The sequence below is a fragment of the Dama dama genome, chromosome 5 (genome assembly GCF_033118175.1).
Source record: "Dama dama isolate Ldn47 chromosome 5, ASM3311817v1, whole genome shotgun sequence".
NCBI lineage: Eukaryota > Metazoa > Chordata > Mammalia > Artiodactyla > Cervidae > Dama > Dama dama.
This window is the reverse complement of record NC_083685.1, coordinates 93,869,232-93,891,282: the sequence shown is the minus strand read 5'-3', so window position 1 is coordinate 93,891,282 and position 22,051 is coordinate 93,869,232. Positions and strand designations below refer to the sequence as shown.

Genomic DNA, 22,051 nt, shown 5'->3' with positions numbered 1-22,051 from the left:
GACGACTTTCTTACCTACCATCCACCTCCCTCACTGGACAGCAAGCTCTGTGAGGGTAGCAATCATGCCTGCCAGGTTCACTGCTGTGTCCCTGGGCCCTAAAGCAGTTCCCAATCCATGGTAGGTGATCAATAAATATTTGCCAAGTGAATGAAAGGATTTCGCTGGCACTTCCACCTGTAAGGTGCTCCCATGCAGGAGAGCAAGCAATACAAACTCCTATTAGGGGCATTCAAGGAAGGTTCATGGGGGAGGTGATGTCCAAGCTGCACCTTTGATTGAAGAGATTTAGAAAGAAGGAGGAAGGTTGTGGGGTGGGGGTGCAAGGAAGAAGCTGAAGCAACAGAAGAGGAGCAAGCACAAAATGCATGCAGGGAAAATAATCCACCTCATTGGCTGTAGACCACCCATTACCATCTAGTGAGGCTGGCCAGAAATGACCTCACTAGGGCCCCACCCCAGGGCCTCCCCCTCTAAGTGCTGGGAGATGCCGCAAGCAGCCATTTTTGTATCTGCATCTAAGAGGATGCTGGCCCACTTTCCCACCCCACACAGAGGGAGTAAGTCTGCCCACCTGCCCTCCATCCCACAGCTGCTAGGACCCCTGCTCCTCCTCAGGAGGCAAGTGGCGTGCCTAGGAACAAGCCATGTGATGCTCAGCATCCCGCAGGAGGTCTTGAGGACTCAACCAGCACAATGAGTTTCCCTTTCACAGGACCAAAGCTCACCTACAAAGTGCCTTTGTGTGAATTAAAACAGGGCACCCCTCTGGCTGGACCAGTTGGAAAAAGGCATCCTTCCCTCTGGTCAGACAGTCCCTCACGAGATACCCAGTTGGCCAGCAGATTGTCAATTTTAACCCCCACTCTTCCACAATACTGGGTGGCCCACGTGCTTCATGCCTTCCACAGGGACCCAGCCCACCACAGCGATCTCTCTGCAGTCCAAACAGAGTCTGAGCCAGCTGCCCCCAGATCCCCGGGCCCTCAATGGTTCCATTCCACGAGGAGTCCAGGCTACCCCCAGGGGCTCCCGGGAGTCTTGCCCGGGTGACCAGGGTGACGGTCCTCATGGGGCTGAGGCTGTAACTCTCTGACCCCTGCCAATCCCTCACAACAGCTGATGGCCAATTCCCAGAAGAGACCATCTGGGTCTCTGTGCAGCGCCACCCCACCCCCACCACACACACACACACACACACACACACACACACACACACATACACACACATACACACACACACACTCTCTCTCTCTCTCTCTCACGAAGCGAGGAGAATTAGAGATTATCGGTGGGCTGGAAGGCCATGATCGGGTGTTTACCCTCCCAGGGATATTGAATTTTAAACATGTGCGCCTGTTTACTCTCCCTGCCAGAGCCGCGCTGGCTGCCCCGTAGCCAGGCAACACTATCTGACCTGAGGGACCAGGAGGGGGACTTTCTGTGCCAGGCAGGTCACCTGGGGAGGGTTATCTAAGTACGGCCAGTCTCGGCACATTGATGGGCCTCCCGCGCCTGCCCCCAGACCTGCTCACCCCTCCCTATCCTCACCTCCAGGTGACCCCACAACCACAACAGACAGTTGACCCTAACAGCAAGCACAAGAACATGGTCCTGGGACAGACATGGTGACACCTTAGAATGCGATCTGTTAAAAACAGATCACCAGGATTTGATGCATTATCGACCTGATGACCCGCTTGGCTATCTCTCCCTACCGGCTAAGTTGACAGCCAGCAGGCTGAGATCACAGCAAGAAAGATTCAGGTCAGACAGGAGGAAGATAACCACTTGTGACTGGAGACAGGCAATGGCACCTCCTTTCAAAGAAAGACTGGACAACTCAAATCAGGGTTGGAAGCTCACATGTGTCACTTTTTTTCCTCCACGAGGGGCTAGTTTTCTGCCTGGATGGGGGATCAGCAAGTTGCTGACTGAAGGTAACAAAATCAAGGTCACATCTCAGCTCTATATTGACAATATGAGTGCTGAGTGGGTTTCTTTTCTCCATGGAAGTCAAATCCCATGGCCTACACATCAAATCCCATGGTCAGGGGTGTGGGTGTGGGTGGGTGTGTTAGTCAGTCAGCTGTATACAACTCTTTGCGACCCCTTGCACTGAGCTTGCCAGGCTCCTTTGTCCATGGAATTCTCCAGGCAACACTATTGGAGTGGGTTGCTATTCCTTTCTCCAGTGGTCAGGGGAGGACATTTGAAATCACATAATCAGTCATGATCTCACAAAATAATGAAATCAGTCAGGCAAAAGATCAGTTACAGGGCCACAGAATCCCATAGAAGGAAGACCTCCTGTGTGCTGGGCCTCAAGGGTTTCTGCTAGGAAGTGGGGTAAAAAAAAAATCTCCCGCACTTTACAGATGAGGAACCTAGCTCTAATAGGACCCAGCCTCTCCTACTGAACCATGAAGGTGGCCTGAGCTTGTCACAGCTGAACAATGCCCACCTGCAAAAGATGTTCTTGTCCTTAATCCTCACGACCTGTGAGTATGTGAGGTTAATGGTGACAATGGGGATTCAGATGCAGGCAGAATTAAGATTGTAATCAGCCAACCCTAAAGTGAGAGGAGGATCCTGGATTATCCAGGAATATAATCAAAAGCGTCCTTATAATAGGAGACAGAAGAGAGAGGATGAGTGAGATGGCAGTGTAGGAAGGGCCTGGCCCGATCAGTGTTGCTCCCTTTGAAGATAGAGGAATAGGGCAGGAGCCGAGGAATGCAGGTGGCCTTCTAGATGCTGGAAAAGGCAACGAAATAAATTCTCTCCTACAGTCTCCGGAAGGAATGTGGTCCCGTGGACACCTCGATTTTAGTCCCATGCAACCCATTTCAGACCTCTGACCTCCAGAACTCGAAGATGAGAAATCCATTTGTCTTAAGCCACTACACTTGTGGTCATCTGTTTCAGTAGCTATAAGAAACTAACACAAACCTTCTGATAGATCCACGGGAAGGAAGGAACTCTGACTCTCTAGAAGCATGTCTTGACCCTGCAAAACTGAAATGTTCTGTGACACATAACCTCTCCAGCCTGCCGCCAAATCAAATCAGCTCAGCCGTGTCATTTGCTAGCAAAGCCGATTCTCTCCCACAAGGGGTTCTGCTTGATTTCCATGTGAAACTGAGCTGGGGCTCTTGAAAGGCTCCCTCCACCTCTCCACACACCTGGAGATGCAGATCCTTTCCACCCAGGCTGCTATTAAGGGCCCAGCAGTTCCCCTCAAAAGGAGTGAGTGAGCCAGGCTGTTCACAGACAGCACCAGCTCGCCTCCAAAGCCACCTGATTCTCACATTTCAAAGCAGGGAGCCAAACACTATGTATAAAGTGGGAATAATTTATTTTTAAAAATTAATGGGGGCATCCCTAGTGATCCAGTGGGTAAGAATTCGCCTTGCCAAAAAAAAAAAAATAAAATAAAATAAAAAATAAAAAAAAAGAATCCACCTTGCAATGCAGGGGACACCCATTCGATCGCTGGTCTGACAAGATCCCACATGCCACGGGGCAACTATTGAGCCTGTGCTCTAGAGCCCGGGAACTGCGACTACTGAAGCCTGAGCGCCTAGAGCTCATGGTCTGCAACAAGAAAAGCCACTGCACAAGAAGCCCACGTATCACAAGAAAGAATAGCCCCCACTCACTGCAACGAGAGAAAGCCCCCTGCTCACAGCCAGGAAGACCCAGCACAGACAGAAACAAATAAATAAATATTTTTAAAAATTAATGTCTCCACCCTCAAAGATTTGTCTGTTTCCAATAAAAGAATTTAATAAAACAATTTAGCTCATCTTCAGAGGGCTCTTACAGGGATTACTATCTCTTCTAGAGTAAAAACATTTATCTAAACTTCAGTGACTCCTGAGTCGCCTGGCTTTCTCTTCACTGGTTGAATGCAAGTAAAATCGAATTTGACTCCTTTTATTATAAATGGGCACAAACAACACGATCCCATTTATTTATGCCTCTAAATGTGCGCATGATGCCGAGATGTCTGCGGATTTAGCAAATGATAATGATGAATATGTCTGGCTGGTGGGATTATTACTAGAGTTTTGTTTTAGATTCTTGTTTTTACTTTCTTTATACTTTACAGTTGCTTACATTTTTAATAAGAAGCATATATCATTTTAGTTAAAACAGGGTGTGCTGTTTACTTGCAGTAAAAAATCTAATAAAAACTCTCCAAGAAAATACTGGGCTTTTTTGTTCAATGCCACATTCTCAAGGCTGGATCAGTCCATGAGAATTCATAAATCACCTATTATGAGTACATATTGCTTCCCTGGTGGCTCAGTCAGTAAAGAATCTGCCAGCAATGCAGGAGACCCAGGTTCAATTCCTGGGTTGAGAAGATTCCCTGGAGAAGGAAATGGCAACCCACTCCAGTATTCTTGCCTGGGAAATTCCAGGGACAGAGAAGCCTGGCAGGCTACAAGTCCATGGGTTCGCAAGAGTCAGACATAACTAAGGAACTAAACTACGACCATGAGTATGTATTAAGAACCAACCACTAAGGGTTGATGAAGCACTTACTCTGGGCTCCTTACGTACCAAGCTCTGTGACAGCAAGAATAGGAGAGCACGTCCTGCCCTGCAGGACATGGAGCTGTGGCTGCTCTGGGCCAGTTCCTTCCAGCCCTGCGCCAGCAATGCCCCACCCCATCACGCGCACACACACACACACACACACACACACCCCTGTGGTCACACCTGAGTGACTTCTAACCACACAAGGGCCAGCAGCTGCTGGCAGAGTTTCGGAGCCTCACCAGGCTCCCATCACAGATCTTACAGTGGGTTAAACGGTGGCCCCCTCAAAAGATATGTCCACCCAAGATTCTGTGAATGTGACCTTATTTGCAGGTATAATCAAGTATCTTGAGATGAGATCCAGGTAGAGCCAGGTGGGCCTTAAATCTTCATAAAAGACCCACAGACCCAGGGAGAAGAGAAGGTCTCGTGAAGATGGAGGCAGAGTGGAATCACGTAGCCCCAAACAAAAGGCATGCCTACAGCCACCAGCAGCTGGAAGAAACCAACAAGGATCCTCCTTCTCTAGGGCCTTTGGAGGGAGCTCCACTCTTCTCATACCTTATATCAGAGCTGTGGGAGAATCCATTTCTGTTGTCTTAAGCCAACAAGTTTGTGGGACACTGTTACAGCAGCCCCAGGAAATGAATGCACACCCTAAGGCCTGAAACTCCATCTCCGTACTCATCCAAGAGCAGGGAAGCTACTAAGAGGGGGACACACAGGGAGCACCTAAGGGGCTCAGAAGTGCAGGGGTGACGCCCCCAGGAACAAACACAGGAGCCACTGTGCACTGTTCCCCAAAGCGCCAGGCACACTGGACCCGAGTGTCAAGTCAATGACGCCCCCCCTCCCATCGAGGCATGCAGGCGGGCTGGGATGGGAGGTGGGCGTGGAATCTGGCCGAACCCCACTCCTGAGCTGGTCTCAGGGCAGTAGTGTGCATGGCAGCCTGAAGAGAAGAAGAGTAGGATAATCAATGAAACCACCCCACAAGCATTTAGCTCGCTGCCCACGATAACAACCACAAGTATCAGTCATGTAACAACATAATATGCATGTGGGTGCCTGGTGTTTCCTGAAGCCCTTGCCCACCTGCTTCCTCCTATAATCCTCACAGCAACCCTGCAGGGTGGGCTCAGTCCTACCAATGGAGGAACTGAGGTTCCTAGAAGATGACTGAACTGCACAATGTCACACAAGAGAAGCATCCCCAAGGAGATGCCCTGGACTTCCTTGGTGGCCCAGCAGTTAAGAATCCGCCTGCCAATGCAGAGGACATGGGTTCGATCCCTGGTCCCAGAAGATTTCACGTGCCACGGAGCAATTAAGCCCATGCAACACAACTGCTGGAGCCCGTGCTCCACAACAAGAGATGCCAATGGAATCAGAAGCCCGAGCACCACAACTAGAGAGTAACTGCAGCTACAGAAAGCCCGCCATGCAACAAGGAAGATCCAGCACAGCCAAATAAATTAAAAAAAAAAAAAAAAAAAGCAGATGCCTTGAACGCCAAGGGCTCTATCAAAGCACAAGGTCAATGTCTGTCTAGAAATATAGACTCCTTTCAATATAGCCTCAGGCAAAAGGAATTAGGAAGGAACCTTCTGATGGAAATAAACAGATTATAAAATGCATTCCAAGGCCAACCCTGGGACTCTCCATGGCCTTGAATTATCAGGTCTCCATTCAGTCCAATCTCCAAATCCTTCATGAGAACTCTGGCTCTGCAGGCTCTCCCTGTCACCCTGGGGACCACCTGGCCTGTGAACCCTGACTGGCCCAGGGCAGCCTGACTTCAAGGCTCAGGAACAAGATCCAGAAGGATGCTCCTTCCCTAAAGACCCCTCCCCCAGGTCCATCTGATTTTTGCTGGGCAGGATCTTGGGTTTTGGCCTTTTTCCAATACCCTCAGGGTCATCCACAGTTACCAGGCAGGGTTTTGGGTTTGATACACAGGGCTCAGGTGGAGCCAATCACATACGATGCAATTTCAGTTTTTGCTCATTGGATGTGGAGAGGCACTCAGTCCTGGGTACCAGGCAGGGCAGGAAATCAAGAAGAATTGAGGAGGTATTATATTAACAACAGAAAAATCAGGGTACTTCCCTTCTGACTTTCCCTCTGAGCAGTTGTTCTCTGGAGGAATAATAATGACTAACATTTCTGTAGCACATCATCTCAATTAATTCCCATTACAAACACACGTGGCAGGTACTCTCATATTCCTCCTCTACAAATGAGGGTAATGAGGCCGAGACAGTACACAGCTAGGAAATGGCAAAGCCTCAAAGGCAGGTGGGCTCCAGAAACTATGTCCTTAACTGCCACTCCATACTGCGTCATCTTTTTGAGGAAGAGCCTCAAAGGGATATGGGTCCAGGTCACAAGAACTGGATGAGTCTCCCCAATGGAGGAGACCATGTGGTCCATCAGAAGGAAAGGGAGATGGACTAGAGAATCAAAGGAGAGGGGGAGAGGGCTGCCAGAGAGATCGTTCTGGAAGCCCAGATGGCCTATTTCCCTGAAACAATGGAGAGAAAGAAAGAAGGTCCAAGCAGCCCAGATGCCTAGGCCAAGACCTGAAGTTTGAGCTCCATTAGCAATTTCTAGAAAGCAGGGCTTCCCCCGCCCCAAGGCCTCCAGCTCAGAAGTCTCCATGGGAGCAGGCAAGGGACTCTCATGAGCTGGTGGTTCCCAGTTCCCGAGAGAAAAGTCCTCTTTGTGTGTCTCAGGGCAAGAACTACATAACCATCATCACCACTGTCATCACCATCATCACCACCATTATCACAGCCATTTACTGAGTCCCCATTATGTGGTAGGCACTCCACTAGCTGCTTCATGGTGTACCTCGTTACTCTTTGTACCTGCTCCTCTAGGTGGTCGCTGTCCCCATTCTACAGGGGAAGAACCTGGAGGACAGGGAGATTAAGTAACAAGCTCATGACTCACAGAAGGCAGTCTGGAGCGTGGTTAAGACAGCACAGGTTTCCGAGCCACACAGACAGACCTGAGTCCAAATCCTGGCTCCGCTCTCACCAGCTGTGGGACCTTGAGCAAACAACTTAACCTCTTCCGCCAAGTTCAATCAGAGATGCCAGGAACAATTCATCTCAAATGTCAGCTCCAAATGACTGGCGGTGGCTGCCTGCAGGGCTTTGCTGGAGAGGATCCTGAGACCACGTCTAAATTCATGAGCAAGGATGCTGTGATCATTACTGACATCTGCCATCAGGGCAGAAGTCTGGATTGATGGCACAAGGGTCATTCATTTACCATCCCTGACCTAGAGAAACACCAGGGCTTATACAGAAACCATACACAGGCACGTGTGCCTGAGACAGTCAGCAGATTTTTGACTAAGGTATCAAAGCAACCCAAAGTCTCTTCAATGACTGTACGTCCATATGAGGACAAATGGACCTTGACACCAGTGTGATGGCTATTCTTTTGTTCCCTGTATATCCCCCTGCTTGACCAGTACCTGCCTCACCTACACCCTACACACCTTTCCCTCTTAGTCACAGAGCGTAATCAGTAAATGCCTACATACTTGCCCCCCGACCCAGCTAGTGATTGTTCTTATCTTCAGATCAGAACATCCTCACCATGATACCTTAGCAAAGGGGCAGTGAAGGACGTGTTCCTCTGCTGGTTTCCCTGGTAACCGATGAGTCAACCTGATGTCAATTCCACCTATAACTTAACCTCCCTCTCCCCTCCCGGAGCAAAGCTTGCTGCCTGTCCTGCCCTCCGTCTGCCACACACAGTGAAGTGTCACTCCAGGACCTGTTTCAGACATAAGATCCTCTGTCCATTAAGCCATGAAGGTCTCTCTCACTGACTCCTGATTCCTTCTTCAATTTCAAGGCTGGGCAACTTCAGGGCTTGCTGCCCAACAATGCCTATTCAGTGGTCCCCAACCTTTTTGGCACCAGGGTCTAGTTTCACGGAAGACAATTTTTTCCACAGACTGGGGGAGTGGGAGATGGCCTCAGGATGATTCAAGCACATCACATTTATTGGGCACTTTAATCTCTGTCATTATTGCATCAGCTCCACCTCAGATCATCAGCCATTAGATCCCAGAGGTTGGGGGCCCCTGGATCATGGCACACAGTTAAGTTGAGATTGATCTTAGATCCATAGCTCAAACTAGAAAGCTTCTAGAAGAAAAAAATGGAAGAAAATCTTTGTGATACAGAGTAAGCAAAGAATTCTTAGGATGCAGAAAGCTGTAGACACAAAACAAAAAATAACCCACATAAATTGAACATCATCAAAATTTTAAAACTTCTGTTCGTCAATGACACTATTAAGACAAGGAGTGAGCTTGTATCTAGAATATGTAAAGAATGCCTACAGGAAGACAAACAACCCCATTTTAAAGGGGTAGGCGGGACAGAGGACCTGTAAGAATGGTCCACAAGCATGTGAGAAAGTGTTCAATGTCATTAGTCATCAGACAAATGCAAATTAAAGCCACAATGAAATACCCTCTCCCTACACACCCACCCAAGTGGCTAAAATTAAACAGACTGACAATGGCAAATGTCGACAAGGACGTGAAGCAGTTAGAGCTCTCATAACGCTGCTGGTAGGGACATAAAATGGTACAACCACCTGGCCAAAAGTTTGGCCACTTCCTATAAAGCTAAACATTCACCTCCCCTTTGACCTAGCTGTTTCCGTCTAGATATTTACCTAAGAGAAATGAAAACACGTGTCCAAAACAAAACATATACCAGAATAGGCAAAGCATCTGGCTATTCATTATAGCTCAAAACTGGAAACAACCCAAATGTCCCTCAACAGAATAAACAAATTGTGCTATATTCATACTGTGGGGACAATAAGAAACAAACTACTGATATTCTCTACAGCATGGGTGAATCTCACAGATACTATGCTGAGCTGGACGCAAACAAGTACAGACTGTATGTGATCTCTTTTAAATTCAGTTCTAGAGCAGGTAAAAACTAATTTCCATTGGGTAAAGAAAAGTCCCAGAATACTGGTTGCTTCCCAAGGGGGTGGTTGGGATTGACTAAAGAAGGAACATGATAGAATATCCTGGGGGAAGAGAAAGAACCTATATCTGAATCAGAGTATGGGTCCTGTGGGTGCACTCATTAATAAAAGTGTACAGTTAAGATTCATGCATTTCAATGTATGCAAATTTTTTAAAAATCCGGTTACACCTGAAGTCATTTGCAAGAAGGAAACCCAAAAGAGACGGGATATGTGTATACGTGTAACTGGTTCACTTCGCTGTACAGGAGAATATAATACAATATTGTAAAGCAATTATACTCCATCGAGAGGGAGGGGACATATGTATACCCATGGCTGATTCATGTTGATGTATGACAGAAACCAACTCAATATTATAAAGCAATTATCCTCTAATTAAAATAAATAAATTTTTAAAAAACTAAAAGAAAAAAAAGACAACTATACTCCAATAAAAATTTTAAAAATAAAGAAAAAATTTTAAAATAGAATGTCTTTGAGAAGGAAAAAAAAGAAATGTAGGCTAGCTGGCCTTAAAACAATGAACAAAATCAGGTACGGTATACATATGTGCACACGTGAGGTGTGGGTTCATGCAGGCGGCGCGCACACACACATCCCCCGGCTCGCTAAGCCTCCAAGGTGCACCCCACAACAGGTGCAGAGCCAGGAAGCCCCCCGTCACATCTGCACTGCCCTCGGGCTCCCCTGCCCACTGGCCTGCATGCAATCAGAGGCCTCCTGGGAAGTGGTTCCTAAGAGGATGGCATCTGGACCAGTGACATAAACAGGGTCCATGTGGAGACCAGGGACAGCCCTCCCAGGAGCACCAGTGAGAAAGCCAGCTGAACTCCTGGGAGGCAGTCACGGCTGGGGGTGGGGAATGCAAGTCCCAACTGTCATGCCCCCCACCCCACCCAGGGCTTTCTTAAGGAGGGGGAACCAAATCCCCTTGCCGCTGTCCTTGAGCCCTTCCTGCCCCACCCCAGAGGGGTCCCAACCCTACCCACAAAGGCCCCCTCACCTCGCCCACACAAACTGATGGGCGCTGATGGGATCTGATGGGATCTGATGGGATCTGATGGGAGCTGACACCCCTCACTCAGTCCTGACAGCGAGGTGTGGTCTCTCTTCAGAGTGAGATCAGAAGGCAAGGGCAGGAACCGGGGGCAAAGTAAGAGCTGGCATCGGGCCTGGGGCTGGGCTCCAAGCTGGAAAAGAAACCCCACTGCCCCCAGCCCTACTGCCCGGGAGAGAGGGTGGCTGGCGGGCAGTTCGTGAGGGCAGGAGGCAGAGATGCAGCGCAGCCCTGCCCACAGGAAACGCAGGAAGTGCAGAGAAGGCCCCTCTGACGTCCACTTTCTTCCTCTGGGGACTTCACACCTGCCTGACCCACCGCTGGGGTTTCGAGGGATGCAGAGCAAAGTGCCAGGGGACAAAGCAGAGGCAAGACTTTCTGCACCCCCTACAGCGGGCACCTCAGGCCTCCTTGTTGTCTTCGGGAAAGGGGAAGGTTTGGGGTGGAGGGGGCTGCCCTCGGACTAGCACAGAGAAAGACGGAGGAGGCTGAGCGAGGGTCACCTCCCAGACTAGGCCTGGTGGGGCTCCAGAGACGAGTGCGATAATTCAGATCAAGGTCACACCAAGGCCCCGGCATCACCACCTTCAGTAGAAGGCCCATGCACTTACTGTGAACTAGAAAAGAATCAGGAGGGTCAACCCCACCCTCTTCAAGGCCAAAAGGCTATTCTACGGTCATTCCTGGGGGGTCGACCAACCCTCGTGTTAGACATTAGGGTCCCTTCCAACTCCCCCACCAGCCTCCCCACGAAGCCGGCCTCACTTCTCTCCCCGCACTGAGAAGACACTGGACTCACTGCAGCTTGTCACATGCTGAGCCATATGGTTTCTTCTGCTCAGTTAAGGCCCCCCGAAGACAGCAGGTTCTTTGAGGGACAAGGACGGCGGCCCTGGTTTGACCCCATGGGGTCTGGCACAGCGCGGGAGACACACCCGGCTCTCCTGGGTGCCAGGTGATCCATCTGGGCATGAAAACTGGATCATAAAAAATGTGAGCCTGGAAACGATCCACTGCATTCCCAGGAAGACAGCCCCCAACCCCTCTCCCAGTCCACCCTGCGCCATCCACAGTTTGAATTCTGGCTGGGAACTGGGCTCTCATTCTGCCCATCTGCTCAGCATCTCTTTGGTGGCTTTTTCTCAGTTTCATATTAGCAAGGGAAAAAAGAAAAAAAAACCTTGAAAACCACAAACAGAAAGAGGTGGGGGAGGGGCAGAGAGGACCCGTTGCAGCAGGCATGCCAGTTGGGGGCAGGGGTCTGCAGGGGGCTTCTCAGACTGGAGGCCAGCTTCTGCTCCACCACTCCCTTCCCAGTGCAGGGAGCAACTAGAGGAGGGCTGTCCCTGGTGTGTGGGGTGGGATGAGAGCATCGCATCAAAAATGGTGTGTGTCTTAGAACTGAACTGACTCTATGGCCATAGGAGGAAGACAGCTATCTTCAGTGGAACCTTGGGGAAGTCATTTCCCACCTCCTGGCCTCCCGCTAACCTGGAAAGGAAATGGATCACCACCCCCGAGATTTTGTGACTCCACACCAGAGGGGTTTCCCTGCCACCCCTGCCCCAAGCCTGCACTGTCAGGGAACCGAGTCAGACCCTCCTCCCCTGTCCAGATGCTGGGAGGGCGGGGGGCTGATAGAACTCCAGGGTCAGTGACCCCCTGGAGTAAGTCCAGCCTCCACCCTGTGGTGTCCCAGACCTCAATGTCTGGGCCCAGTCCCATTCTGGAGAGGACACCACAGGTGGAAGCCCAGGTCCTCACAGGTGACTTCACGTGGAACTGATGGGGAGGGCGGGGGCTTCAGTCCACATATCAAAGAACACATATATCTGGGCTTAATTTAGAGAAGTGCCTGATGGTAGAGGAGACTCAAGCAAAACCAGAGGCGTGGAAGATAAGTGCCTGCTCCTCCAACCAGGATTCCAGTATCGTCAACACACCATAAACCTCTACCAGATGGACTTCCCTGGTGGCGCAGTGGATAAGAATCCGCCTGCCAATGCAGGAGACACAGGTTTGATGCCTGGGCCAGGAAGATCCCACATGTTGCAGAGCAACTAAGCCCATGCACCATAACTACTGAGCCTGTGCTCTAGAGCCTCAAGCCGCAACTACTGAGCCAGTGAGCTCCAACTACTGAAGCCCGTGCACCTAGATCCCATGCTCTGAAACAAAAGAAGTCCCTGCAATGAGAAACCCGGTCACAAAGAGTAGCAACAAAGAATAGCCCCCACTCGCTTCAACCAGAGAAAGTTCACAAAAAGCAACAAACACCCAGTGCAGCACAAAATAAAAATAAATTATTTTTTTTAAAAAACCATCCACCAGAATCAGGGACCCACAGAACGGGACGCAGTTGCTGCCCTGAACGCAATGCTGGGACGCGTTGGGCCGGCAACATGACTTGGTAAGTGCTGTCCCAAAATGGCCGCTCCCCCTGTGCTGAGACTGCGACATAAGTGAGCGCTGTAGTTTTGAGTAGCCGCCAGACCACTAACCCAGATCTGCCCATCCCTCCCACCACGTCTCCAGCCTCCTCCGCACCAGCCTTCAACCTGGGGAGGCCACCCCAGGAATCTCTCATCTGCCGGCTCCATTCTCTCCCTGGAGAGTTCACCCACCCGTCCACCCCCAGCTTCCATTCCCATGTCGACAAAAATAACTCCGCGTTTTTACCTCCGTTCACACCCTTCTTCTGAGCCTGGCCCCCAAATACCCAGCTGCTCACTGACACCCCCATTGGTGTCTCAGGCTTGTCCAACTCAGCACGTGGAACTTAAGCCCTCATTCTCTCTCCCGGGGCACTCCCTCTCAGAGAATGGCTGTAACGTTTGTCCAGTTGCTCCAAACCTGGGGCCATCCTTGCCCCCTACCTCACCCCAAATGCTCACATCTCACCACATAGGAAATGTATGATCTGGCCGCTTCCAAACAACCTCACGGGCCCCTCGGAGTCAGGCCACCATCCTCTCCACTGGATTCCTGCAGTGGCCTCCCAAGCCACCCCACTTCCACCCTGCTCCCTCCCACACAAGCCAAGGTGACTCTTCAAAAGTCATCTTACTCCTCGGACTAAAATCTTCAATGATTTCAGTGCCTCTAGTTAGGATAAAGCCCCATTTTTTTTTATTTAAAATATTTATTTATTTGGCTGCTGCAAGTCTTAGTTGTGGCATATGGGATCCAGGAACCGCCTGCCAATGCAGGAGATGTAAGAGATGAGGGTTCGATCCCTGGGTCGGGAAGATCCCCTGGAGGAGGACCTGGGAACCCAGTCCAGTATCCTTGCCTGGAGAATCCCCGTGGACAGAGGAGCCTGGCAGGCAGGCTACAGTCCTGGGGTCTCAAGGAGTCAGACATGACTGAGCGGCTAAGCCCAGCACAGCATGTGAGCACAGAGATGAGCATCCCACACCCAACTCTGCAGAGCAACGGGCTGAAACTGAGAACAGCAGCAAGTTTCAGTATTGCCCCGTGCAAACAAGCCACCCCGACACCTTGTTCAGATGCCAGCACTGTGACCAGGCTGATGCAGATGGTCTGGATTTCAATGCCCCTGGGCACCCCCACCAGGAGGAGGGCAGAGCTGTCCTAGGTGGGCCCTGCACCGTGCCCCCCACTCCTGAATTCCTAATTCAACCGGGACGCAGGCTCTGACTGCCATTCCAGGATATTGCCCCCACGGTGCATACCACACAGCTCTGTGCATGGTGGACATTCAAAGTGGGATGGTAATGGGAAGATGGCTTTTACCTACTTCCTTTGAAGGTATCACTTTGCAACAGATTGGGTCAGGGAAGAGGGGGTACAACAAGGACTCACAGGAAAGAGATACCTAATTATTTCCCTGTGAGTCACCTGGTAGCAGAGCCTCAGGAGAGAGGGGGGCTGGCCTAGATGTCCCCTCAGCTGACTCAGGAGGCAGGTGACTTCTTCAGAGCTGGTCGTCACCTGGCAAAGGGTGAGGGAAGGAGGGAGGCGCATTGCTGCCTAGATGGCAATACCGGCTGAACCAAAGTCCCCCTTGAGGGCCAGCCCAGGCACATGTGGCCACCTGGCCGGAAGACTGGATGACAGGAAGTGGGGAGCTCAGTGTGGGGAGGATGAGGCCCCTCGGGGCCCTGGGACGCAATTTCCCACGAAAGAGACTTGTGAATGAAGTGCTAACAGGAGAATTATGGGTTCTCCAGAACCTCCAGGGCAACCCTCCCATAGAGACTGGGGTGACAGAGGCACCTAGGAGGGCCAGTCAGAGGCAGGTTGACCAGCATACAAGAGTCATCCAAACCCCAGGAGGGTCCCAGCCCACAGGACCCCTCCTTCCCCACCTCCAGGCAGCCCTCCTGAGCAGGTGGTCCCATGAGGCACCCGGGCACATTCTGAGTGTCCCCACGTAAGTGCCCCATCTGGGCCCCTCGCTCCAGAATCTACAGCTCCACAAGGCCTCTCGCTAATCACCAGGCATCCTGCCCACCGCAGTCAACCCCAGTCTATTTCCTCACTGCCCCCTGACACCCCTGTATCTCACAGTCACACCTTCCTCCCGCACTGGTTATCTCAAGTGGACACTGCACCCAGAGGTGCGGGGAGGCTCCATGGCCCCCACGGAGGGGACAGAAGCAGCTGGGCCTGGGGCCAAAGCAAGGGGGCTCCCCCGCCTCCAGCCCCTGCAACGCCCCCTCCCCACTTACCAGCCCGAAGCCTCTTACCTTCATGGTGGGAGGCGCCGTGAGAGGAGGGGACAGCGGCCGGTCTGGGAGGGTCACATCCGAGCTGTTGGCCAGCTCCTGCTTCCTGTGAGGAGACCACAGAACACAGAAGAGGTCAGAAGTGAGCAGGGGCCTGTCTGCACCTCCTCCCTCTCCTCTATCAGCAGCTGGGCTTAAGGACACAGGCTGACATGTGCAGAAAATAGAGTCAGTGCACTTCTTGGCTAGGATGCACTAAAATCTAAGGCAGGGCTTACTCCCAGAGTGACCCCTGCACCCGCAGCATCAGTGTCACTTGTTAGAAAGACACATTCTCAGATGCACACCAGACTCTCCCATGGCGGGGCCCAGGAATCTGTGTTTTTAACAAGCTCTCCAGGTGACTGTGATGCTGAGGTCTGAGAACGGTGAGGCTAAAGAGACATGGGACTGGGAAGGAAAAAAAGAAGACGGGGGTAAACATTTTCAACTCATCCTCCCTGGGGGCCCCACTGTCCCTAAACACACACACACACACACACACACACACACACACACATCCTGGTCAAACAGCTGACTTTGAAAAGACAGGGCTGCCCGCTGTGTAAGCTGCAGGTAAGACTTATTTTAGTCCATGTGGGCTAGGACCACAGAGAGGCAGCTAAACAGAGTTGTGTCTCCATGACAACACAATCGCGACAAGTCTGCTGCTCTCACACGCTCCCCACTTTCCATCTGGCCCTTGCTGGTGACCAGGGAGTGCTGGTTGACGGTCCAATCAGCAGGGAGAGTGTGTGCCGTGGACAAGCCTTCGGAGCGACAGTTACGCAACAGGGCCAGCTGGGCAGAACCAGGGGACTCCCCAGACGAGGGGCTCTGCTGTCCAGGACATGCCCTGGCTATCTCCTGGGACGGTACTAACTGCCGAAAAAGACTGGGCTGGGCCACAAAGCCCCCAGTTTTGCAACTGTTTGCTTCTCCAGAGCCCCACCCCAACACAGCCAGGAGTCAGTCCCCAACCTGGCCCCACTGAAATGACCAAAGGACGCCCACTGCCACCTGGAGAAAACACTTCTTTATTCTAGTCCATGTCCTGCCAACCGGGGTGACAGCTCCAACCCCGAGTCCCCTTCATGAGAGAAGCCACATTGCCTACAGAGCCCCGCCCTCCATCTTTCCAGAGGAAACCCTGGCCCCAGGGCTCAGACACCAGCTCAGGCTGGCTCCCCTCAGCCAGGCAAGCCCAGCTACCCTGGCACACCACTGCCCATCCCCGTAGCCCATCCTCCAGGATGCCACGTAAGCAGGCTGAGTGAACAGCTGGCTTCGCAGAGGATCCTTGTGACCCCGTTAACCTCATCCCTGCCAACCCCCCTTTCTGCTCCTCCATCTGCCTTCCTTCCTCCTTTCTTCCTGGACCTGGTGCTCATGCTGATAATTGGAGAGCGGGGTCCCCTCCCTCCTGATCCAGACTGTAACTAGGGCAAGAACCAAAGGGCCAACATTCAACACCTGTGTCTGTGCACACACACGCTCACACACAGTGGGACGGACACAGCTCCTCCTGCTGCTCAGAGCCACCAGCCTCCCCTTCCCTTTAAGGCCTTGGGTGTGACCATTGTGGACAGTGCCCCCCTGCTCTGGCCCGCGCCTGCCTGTGGATCCAACAGAGCTGGGTTGGGAACCAGCTCGCTTCCTCCAGCCACTCTACCCTGTCCAAGCAGCCCCTGCTCCCCCTCAATGGGCCTGTGCTCTGAGAGCGAAAGGGAAGTGGGAAAGGATGCTGAGGGAAGAGGAGCATCACCCTCAGACCCCCTGAGTTGAGGACGGATAGGGCGGCTCCCCCGTGGGACAGGCAGCCTGGAAGGGAAAACCATGCAGGGAAGCGAGGGGAGTCAAGCTGCCACTCAGAGTCTACAGGATTGTGTGAGGCTAGCTGAGGGCCCCTGGCTTTCTCTGCTGGAGATGGTTTGTGGGCAAACTTGACCAACTGCCACCCTGGTTCTCCAGAAACAAACCCAAGAGCAGGGCCATGCCAGCAGGTTTTTAGTATCAGTGGTCAGGGGACCCTTTATACACAGTCACACTGTCCAGTTCTCTCCATACAGTGGGAGATGTCTAGTCCCTCAGAACCAGAGCAGATAAGATTATCACCGAGGTCTCTTCAGTCCCAGGCAAAGGGCCCCGGACCCAACCCTTGGTGGGCTGAGCCCCTCTCCCATGTGTTAGGTGCTCAGTCATGTCCAACTCTTCGCGACCCCATGGACTGTAGCCCGCCAGGCTTCTCTGTCCATGGAATTCTCCAAGCAAGGATACTGGAGTGAGTTGTCATTTCCTTCTCCAGGGGATCTTCCCGACCCAGAGATTGAACCCAGGTCTCCTGCATTGCAGGTGGATTCTTTACCACCTGAGCCACCAGGGAAGCCTTCCTCTCCCTTGAGCCAGCCTATTCTCCCTGGACCAGTCTCCAGGGAGTGGTGAGGACTATTAGGTGGGGAGCATGAGGCATCTGCCAGTGTGATTTCCCAAATGATGCCTAGAGCTAAAAGCTGCTGGAGCAGGAAGAAGCATCCATGGCTATTAGCCTCCTGCGAGCTCCAGGGCACCGTCCCAGACTCCAGAGAGGACACCTGGCTGGGCAGAAGGCATGACCACTGCCCTCAAAAAGATCAGAACCCAGAGCACATGGGCACCGATGGCTACAAATTAGAATCTACCCTGCCTTGGTACCTAGATGGCTTGGAGTGGCTCTTATGGGAGGGGACGGGCCACACTGCACCAACCCTACTCTCAACTTCAGCTCTCCCTCTAGGAGCCAAAGTATTTATTTAAGAGCTAACTGCCTGTTATATAGTGAAGTAAGTCAAAAAGAGAAAAACAAATATATATTAATGCAAATATATGGAATCTAGAAAAGTGGTACCAAAGAATCTATTTACAGGACAAGAATAGACACACAGAGAACATACTTGTGGACACAGGGTGGGAAGGAGAGGGTGAGACGAACTGAGAGAGTAGCATTGAAACATATACATTATCACACGTAAAACAGAGAGCTAGTGGGAAACAGATCTATAACACAGGGAGTTCAACTCAGTGCTCTCTGAAGACCTAGAGGGGCGGGACGCGGTGGGCATGGGAGGGAGGTTCAAGAGGGAGGGGACGTATGCATACTTACAGCTGATTCACGTTGTTGTATGGCAGAAACCAACACAACATTGTAAAGCAATTATCCTCCAAAAAAAAGCAAAAAATAGCAAGTGCCAGTGATGGGTTGAACTGTGAACTCAAAGATATTTTGAAGTCTTAACTCACAAGTGAATGCGACTTTGTTTCGAAACCGGGTCTTTGCAGATGTAATGAAGTTAAGATGAGGTCATTAGGATGACTCCTTAATTCAATATGACTAGTGTCCCTAGAAGAGGAGAAGGTGGCCACGTGAGGACAGACACACAGGGGGAGGCCATGTGACAACAGGGACAAAGGCTGAAGTGAAGCAGCTGGAACTCCAAGAGTTGCCAAGGACTGCAGACCACCATGAGAAGCTACAGGAGCCAAGGGAGGATTCTTCCCCGGAGGCTTCAGGAGGCGCGTGGCCCCACTGACACTTTGATTTCAGATTTCTAACCTCCGAAGCTGAGATGAATGTCATTTTAAACTGCCTGGCCTGTATACTCGGTTACAGCAAGCCTCAGAAACAAATACACTGCCCAAGCGCCACCTTCCAGCCTTGGCTTTGTAACCAGAGGACCAAAAACAAAAAGGGTGAAATCCCTGCTTCAGCCTCACTCCCCTTGCCACGGTCAGCTGCCCCAGCCTTCCCCACCGACGACATCTGTGTGTGAGCCACCCTCCCAAGGACAGCCAGGCCCAGCCTCACCACCAGCTGGTGCTGAGATAAGGCAGAGTGAGAACACGGTGCTCAGTGCAGTTCCAGCCCTTTCTCAGGCCAACATATCACACAGACCAGGTGGTGAGAGTGACATGATTGTATCAAGCGATCACCTTGAATCTGCTCTCATGTCCCATAAGCCAAAGGGAAACTATTAGCAGAAGTGGTGTCCTCACTATTATCTGTAATGACTTTCTTGTAACCCACAGTGATCTTGACACGTGTCATGGCAGTGAGGTTGCAAACTGCCTCTCCAGCCAAGCCAGCTCACAGGCAGCCCTAAGGGGGTGGGGTCCCAGACCCACAAAGGGACCCACAAGAGGCGGGGTTGGTGATGGAGGCAGAGGAGGGAAGGAGGGACATTTCATGCACAGCTAAGAGAGAAGGGTGGTGAGAGCAGGTGTGAACGGGAGAGTCAGGAGAACCCCTGGGGGTCCTGGAGATGTTGCCCACTTAGCACACCTGCCCAGAGCTGCCTGGTCCTCTACTTCGGGATTCTGTTCGCAGCTGAGAAGGCTCAGGGAGACCCAGGGCCAGGGGGAGGGGGGCCCTAGCTGGCTTTGTGCTATCCTTTGTTGCTCAGTCGTGTCTGACTCTTTGCAATTCGATGGACTGTAGCCCGCCAGGCTCCTCTGTCCAAGGGCTTCTCCAGGCAAGAATACTGGAGTGGGTTGCTATCCCCTCCTCCAGGGGATCTTCCCAACCCAGGGATCGAACCCAGATCTCCTGCATGGCAGGGGGATTCCCTCCTTACCAGGGAGGCCCTAGCTGGCTTCAGTCAAATGTAAGTCTCAGGAGGAAATAATCAAAGATCCAGGAGAGGAAAAGGAGAAACCACAGGGATGATTCACCCAGATAGGGCTGGTCATGGGGAACTGGGCAGAAACCCCCAGGCCAAGGTCCCCCAGGTCCTCACCTCTAGCCTCCAATGACCCTGCCCCAGACCATCTGAAGTCATTGCAGTTCATCTCTCCCACATTTCTATGAAAGGTGACCTACACTAAGAATCAAGAGATTCCTGGGTTCAAGTTTGTCTCTACCTGCTACCCCACTGTGTGACCTTGGTTAAGTTACCTCATCTCTCTGTGTCCCACTTCCTTCCTCTGCAAAGATGGGGTGATAATGTTCTGAGGCATTAAACACATGTGCGTGTGCATGCTAAGTCACTTTAGTCGTGTCTGACTCTATGCGACCCTGTGGACTGTAGCCCGCCAGGCTCCTCTGTCCATGGGATTCTCCAGGCAAGAATACTGGAGTGGGTTGCCATAATGGCTGTAAAATAAGATAGGAGGTCCTATACAAATGGAGACCATTATTACTATAATTCATACAATGGTGATCAGTTTTCCAAGTGAAAAGAGAGAAGCAAGGGTCCAGGGCTGTTTACACAACTTTGAAAACATCTCTGGCATCTCAAATAAGCACCAGTTCTAGCCCCAGGGATCTACCGCCAGGGTCATAACCATTGGTTAATAATCAACAGGAAGAAAAAAAAAAAAAAACCCTGTAATGGCAAGGTAGCTCTGAGGCCAGGTTTAAGCCCTCCCCCTGGCACAGAGCTTCTCCCAAACCAACGTACTCCCTTGTCGGCATGGACCAGTACACCAGCTCCACAGCCCCCCTCCCAGGTTCCATCCTGGTTTCTCCTGCTTTCCAAGTAGCCAACCTAGAGAGATGCAAACAGCTGGCTGCTATGCGGAGCTTCCCAGGAAAACCAAACCAAAGGGAATGACACACTTTATCACAAAATAGATGAAAATAGCTCAAGCATCCGTCCACCAAAGAATGAACAACCAAAACACGGTCCTTCCGCACAGTGGAATATTACTCACCCATGAAAAGGAACGGAGCACTGATACCTGCTGTGACATGATCGAACCTCAAAAACACGCTAAATGATGAAAGCCAGAGACAAAAGGCTACACGTTACATGATTCCATTTCTAGGAAACATCCACAACAATCCAGAGACAAATGTAAGACAAAACAGGCAAATCCAGAGAAAGCAGATGAGTAGTTGCAAGGGTCAGGGGCACAACAAGAAGGAATGGGGAGGCTCTGTTCTTGGGTACAAGGTTTCTTTTTGGAGGTGATAAAAATGTCCAGGAACTACGCAGTAGGGATGGTTGCACAGCTTTGTGAAAATACTAAAAATTTGGAGAAGGAAATGGCAACCCACTCCAGTGTTCTTGCCTGGAGAATCCCAGGGATGGCAGCCTGGTGGGCTGCCATCTATGGGGTTGCACAGAGTCGGACACGACTGAAGTGATTTAGCAGCAGCAGCACAGGCAGCAGGCGTGTTAAAGAAACCCCCAGCCACGCAGGAGACAGGAATGGCAACCCACTCCAGTGTTCTTGCCTGGGGAATCCCATGGACAGAGGGGCCTGGTGGGCTACAATCCACAGGGTCGCTAAGGGTCAGACACGACGGAGCACGCAGGCACAGGTACAGTTCTTTTGGCGGGAACACTATTTGACCTACTACAATGAGTAACAAGGAGTAGCCTTGGGAAGGTGGGGGGTGGTCAGGAATGGGAGAGAGAGAAACTTTTCTCTGTATACAGTTCTGAGCTACTCACATTAAAAAAAATTTTTTTTTCTTGTAAAAAAAAAGAAAATACTAAAAATCACTGAATCTCACACTTTAAAAGGATGAATTTCATGGTATGTAAATTATATCTCAGCTTTTTAGAAAGAAATAAGAATGAAGAGGCTGAATGGGCTACATTTCTGTCACTCCTCCTGCTTAATTTTCTTCTCTGGCTGCCTTTAGATGTCCCGGGGGCCCCAGGTGGTGTGCAGATTCCAGCTTTCTGGCCATGCT

At 51.3% G+C, this 22,051-nt stretch overlaps 1 protein-coding gene across 11 annotated transcripts in view; it reads right to left on the bottom strand.

Moving 5' to 3' along the window:
- Positions 1-22,051, bottom strand: part of RAP1GAP2 (RAP1 GTPase activating protein 2) — a 214,499-nt gene that overhangs the window by 89,524 nt on the left and 102,924 nt on the right. For all 11 annotated transcript variants that reach the window (XM_061143107.1, XM_061143110.1, XM_061143113.1 and 8 more), the window contains one exon: positions 15,358-15,442. In XM_061143107.1, coding sequence (XP_060999090.1) covers positions 15,358-15,442 — 85 coding nt within the window. The remainder of the gene's footprint in view (positions 1-15,357; positions 15,443-22,051) is intronic.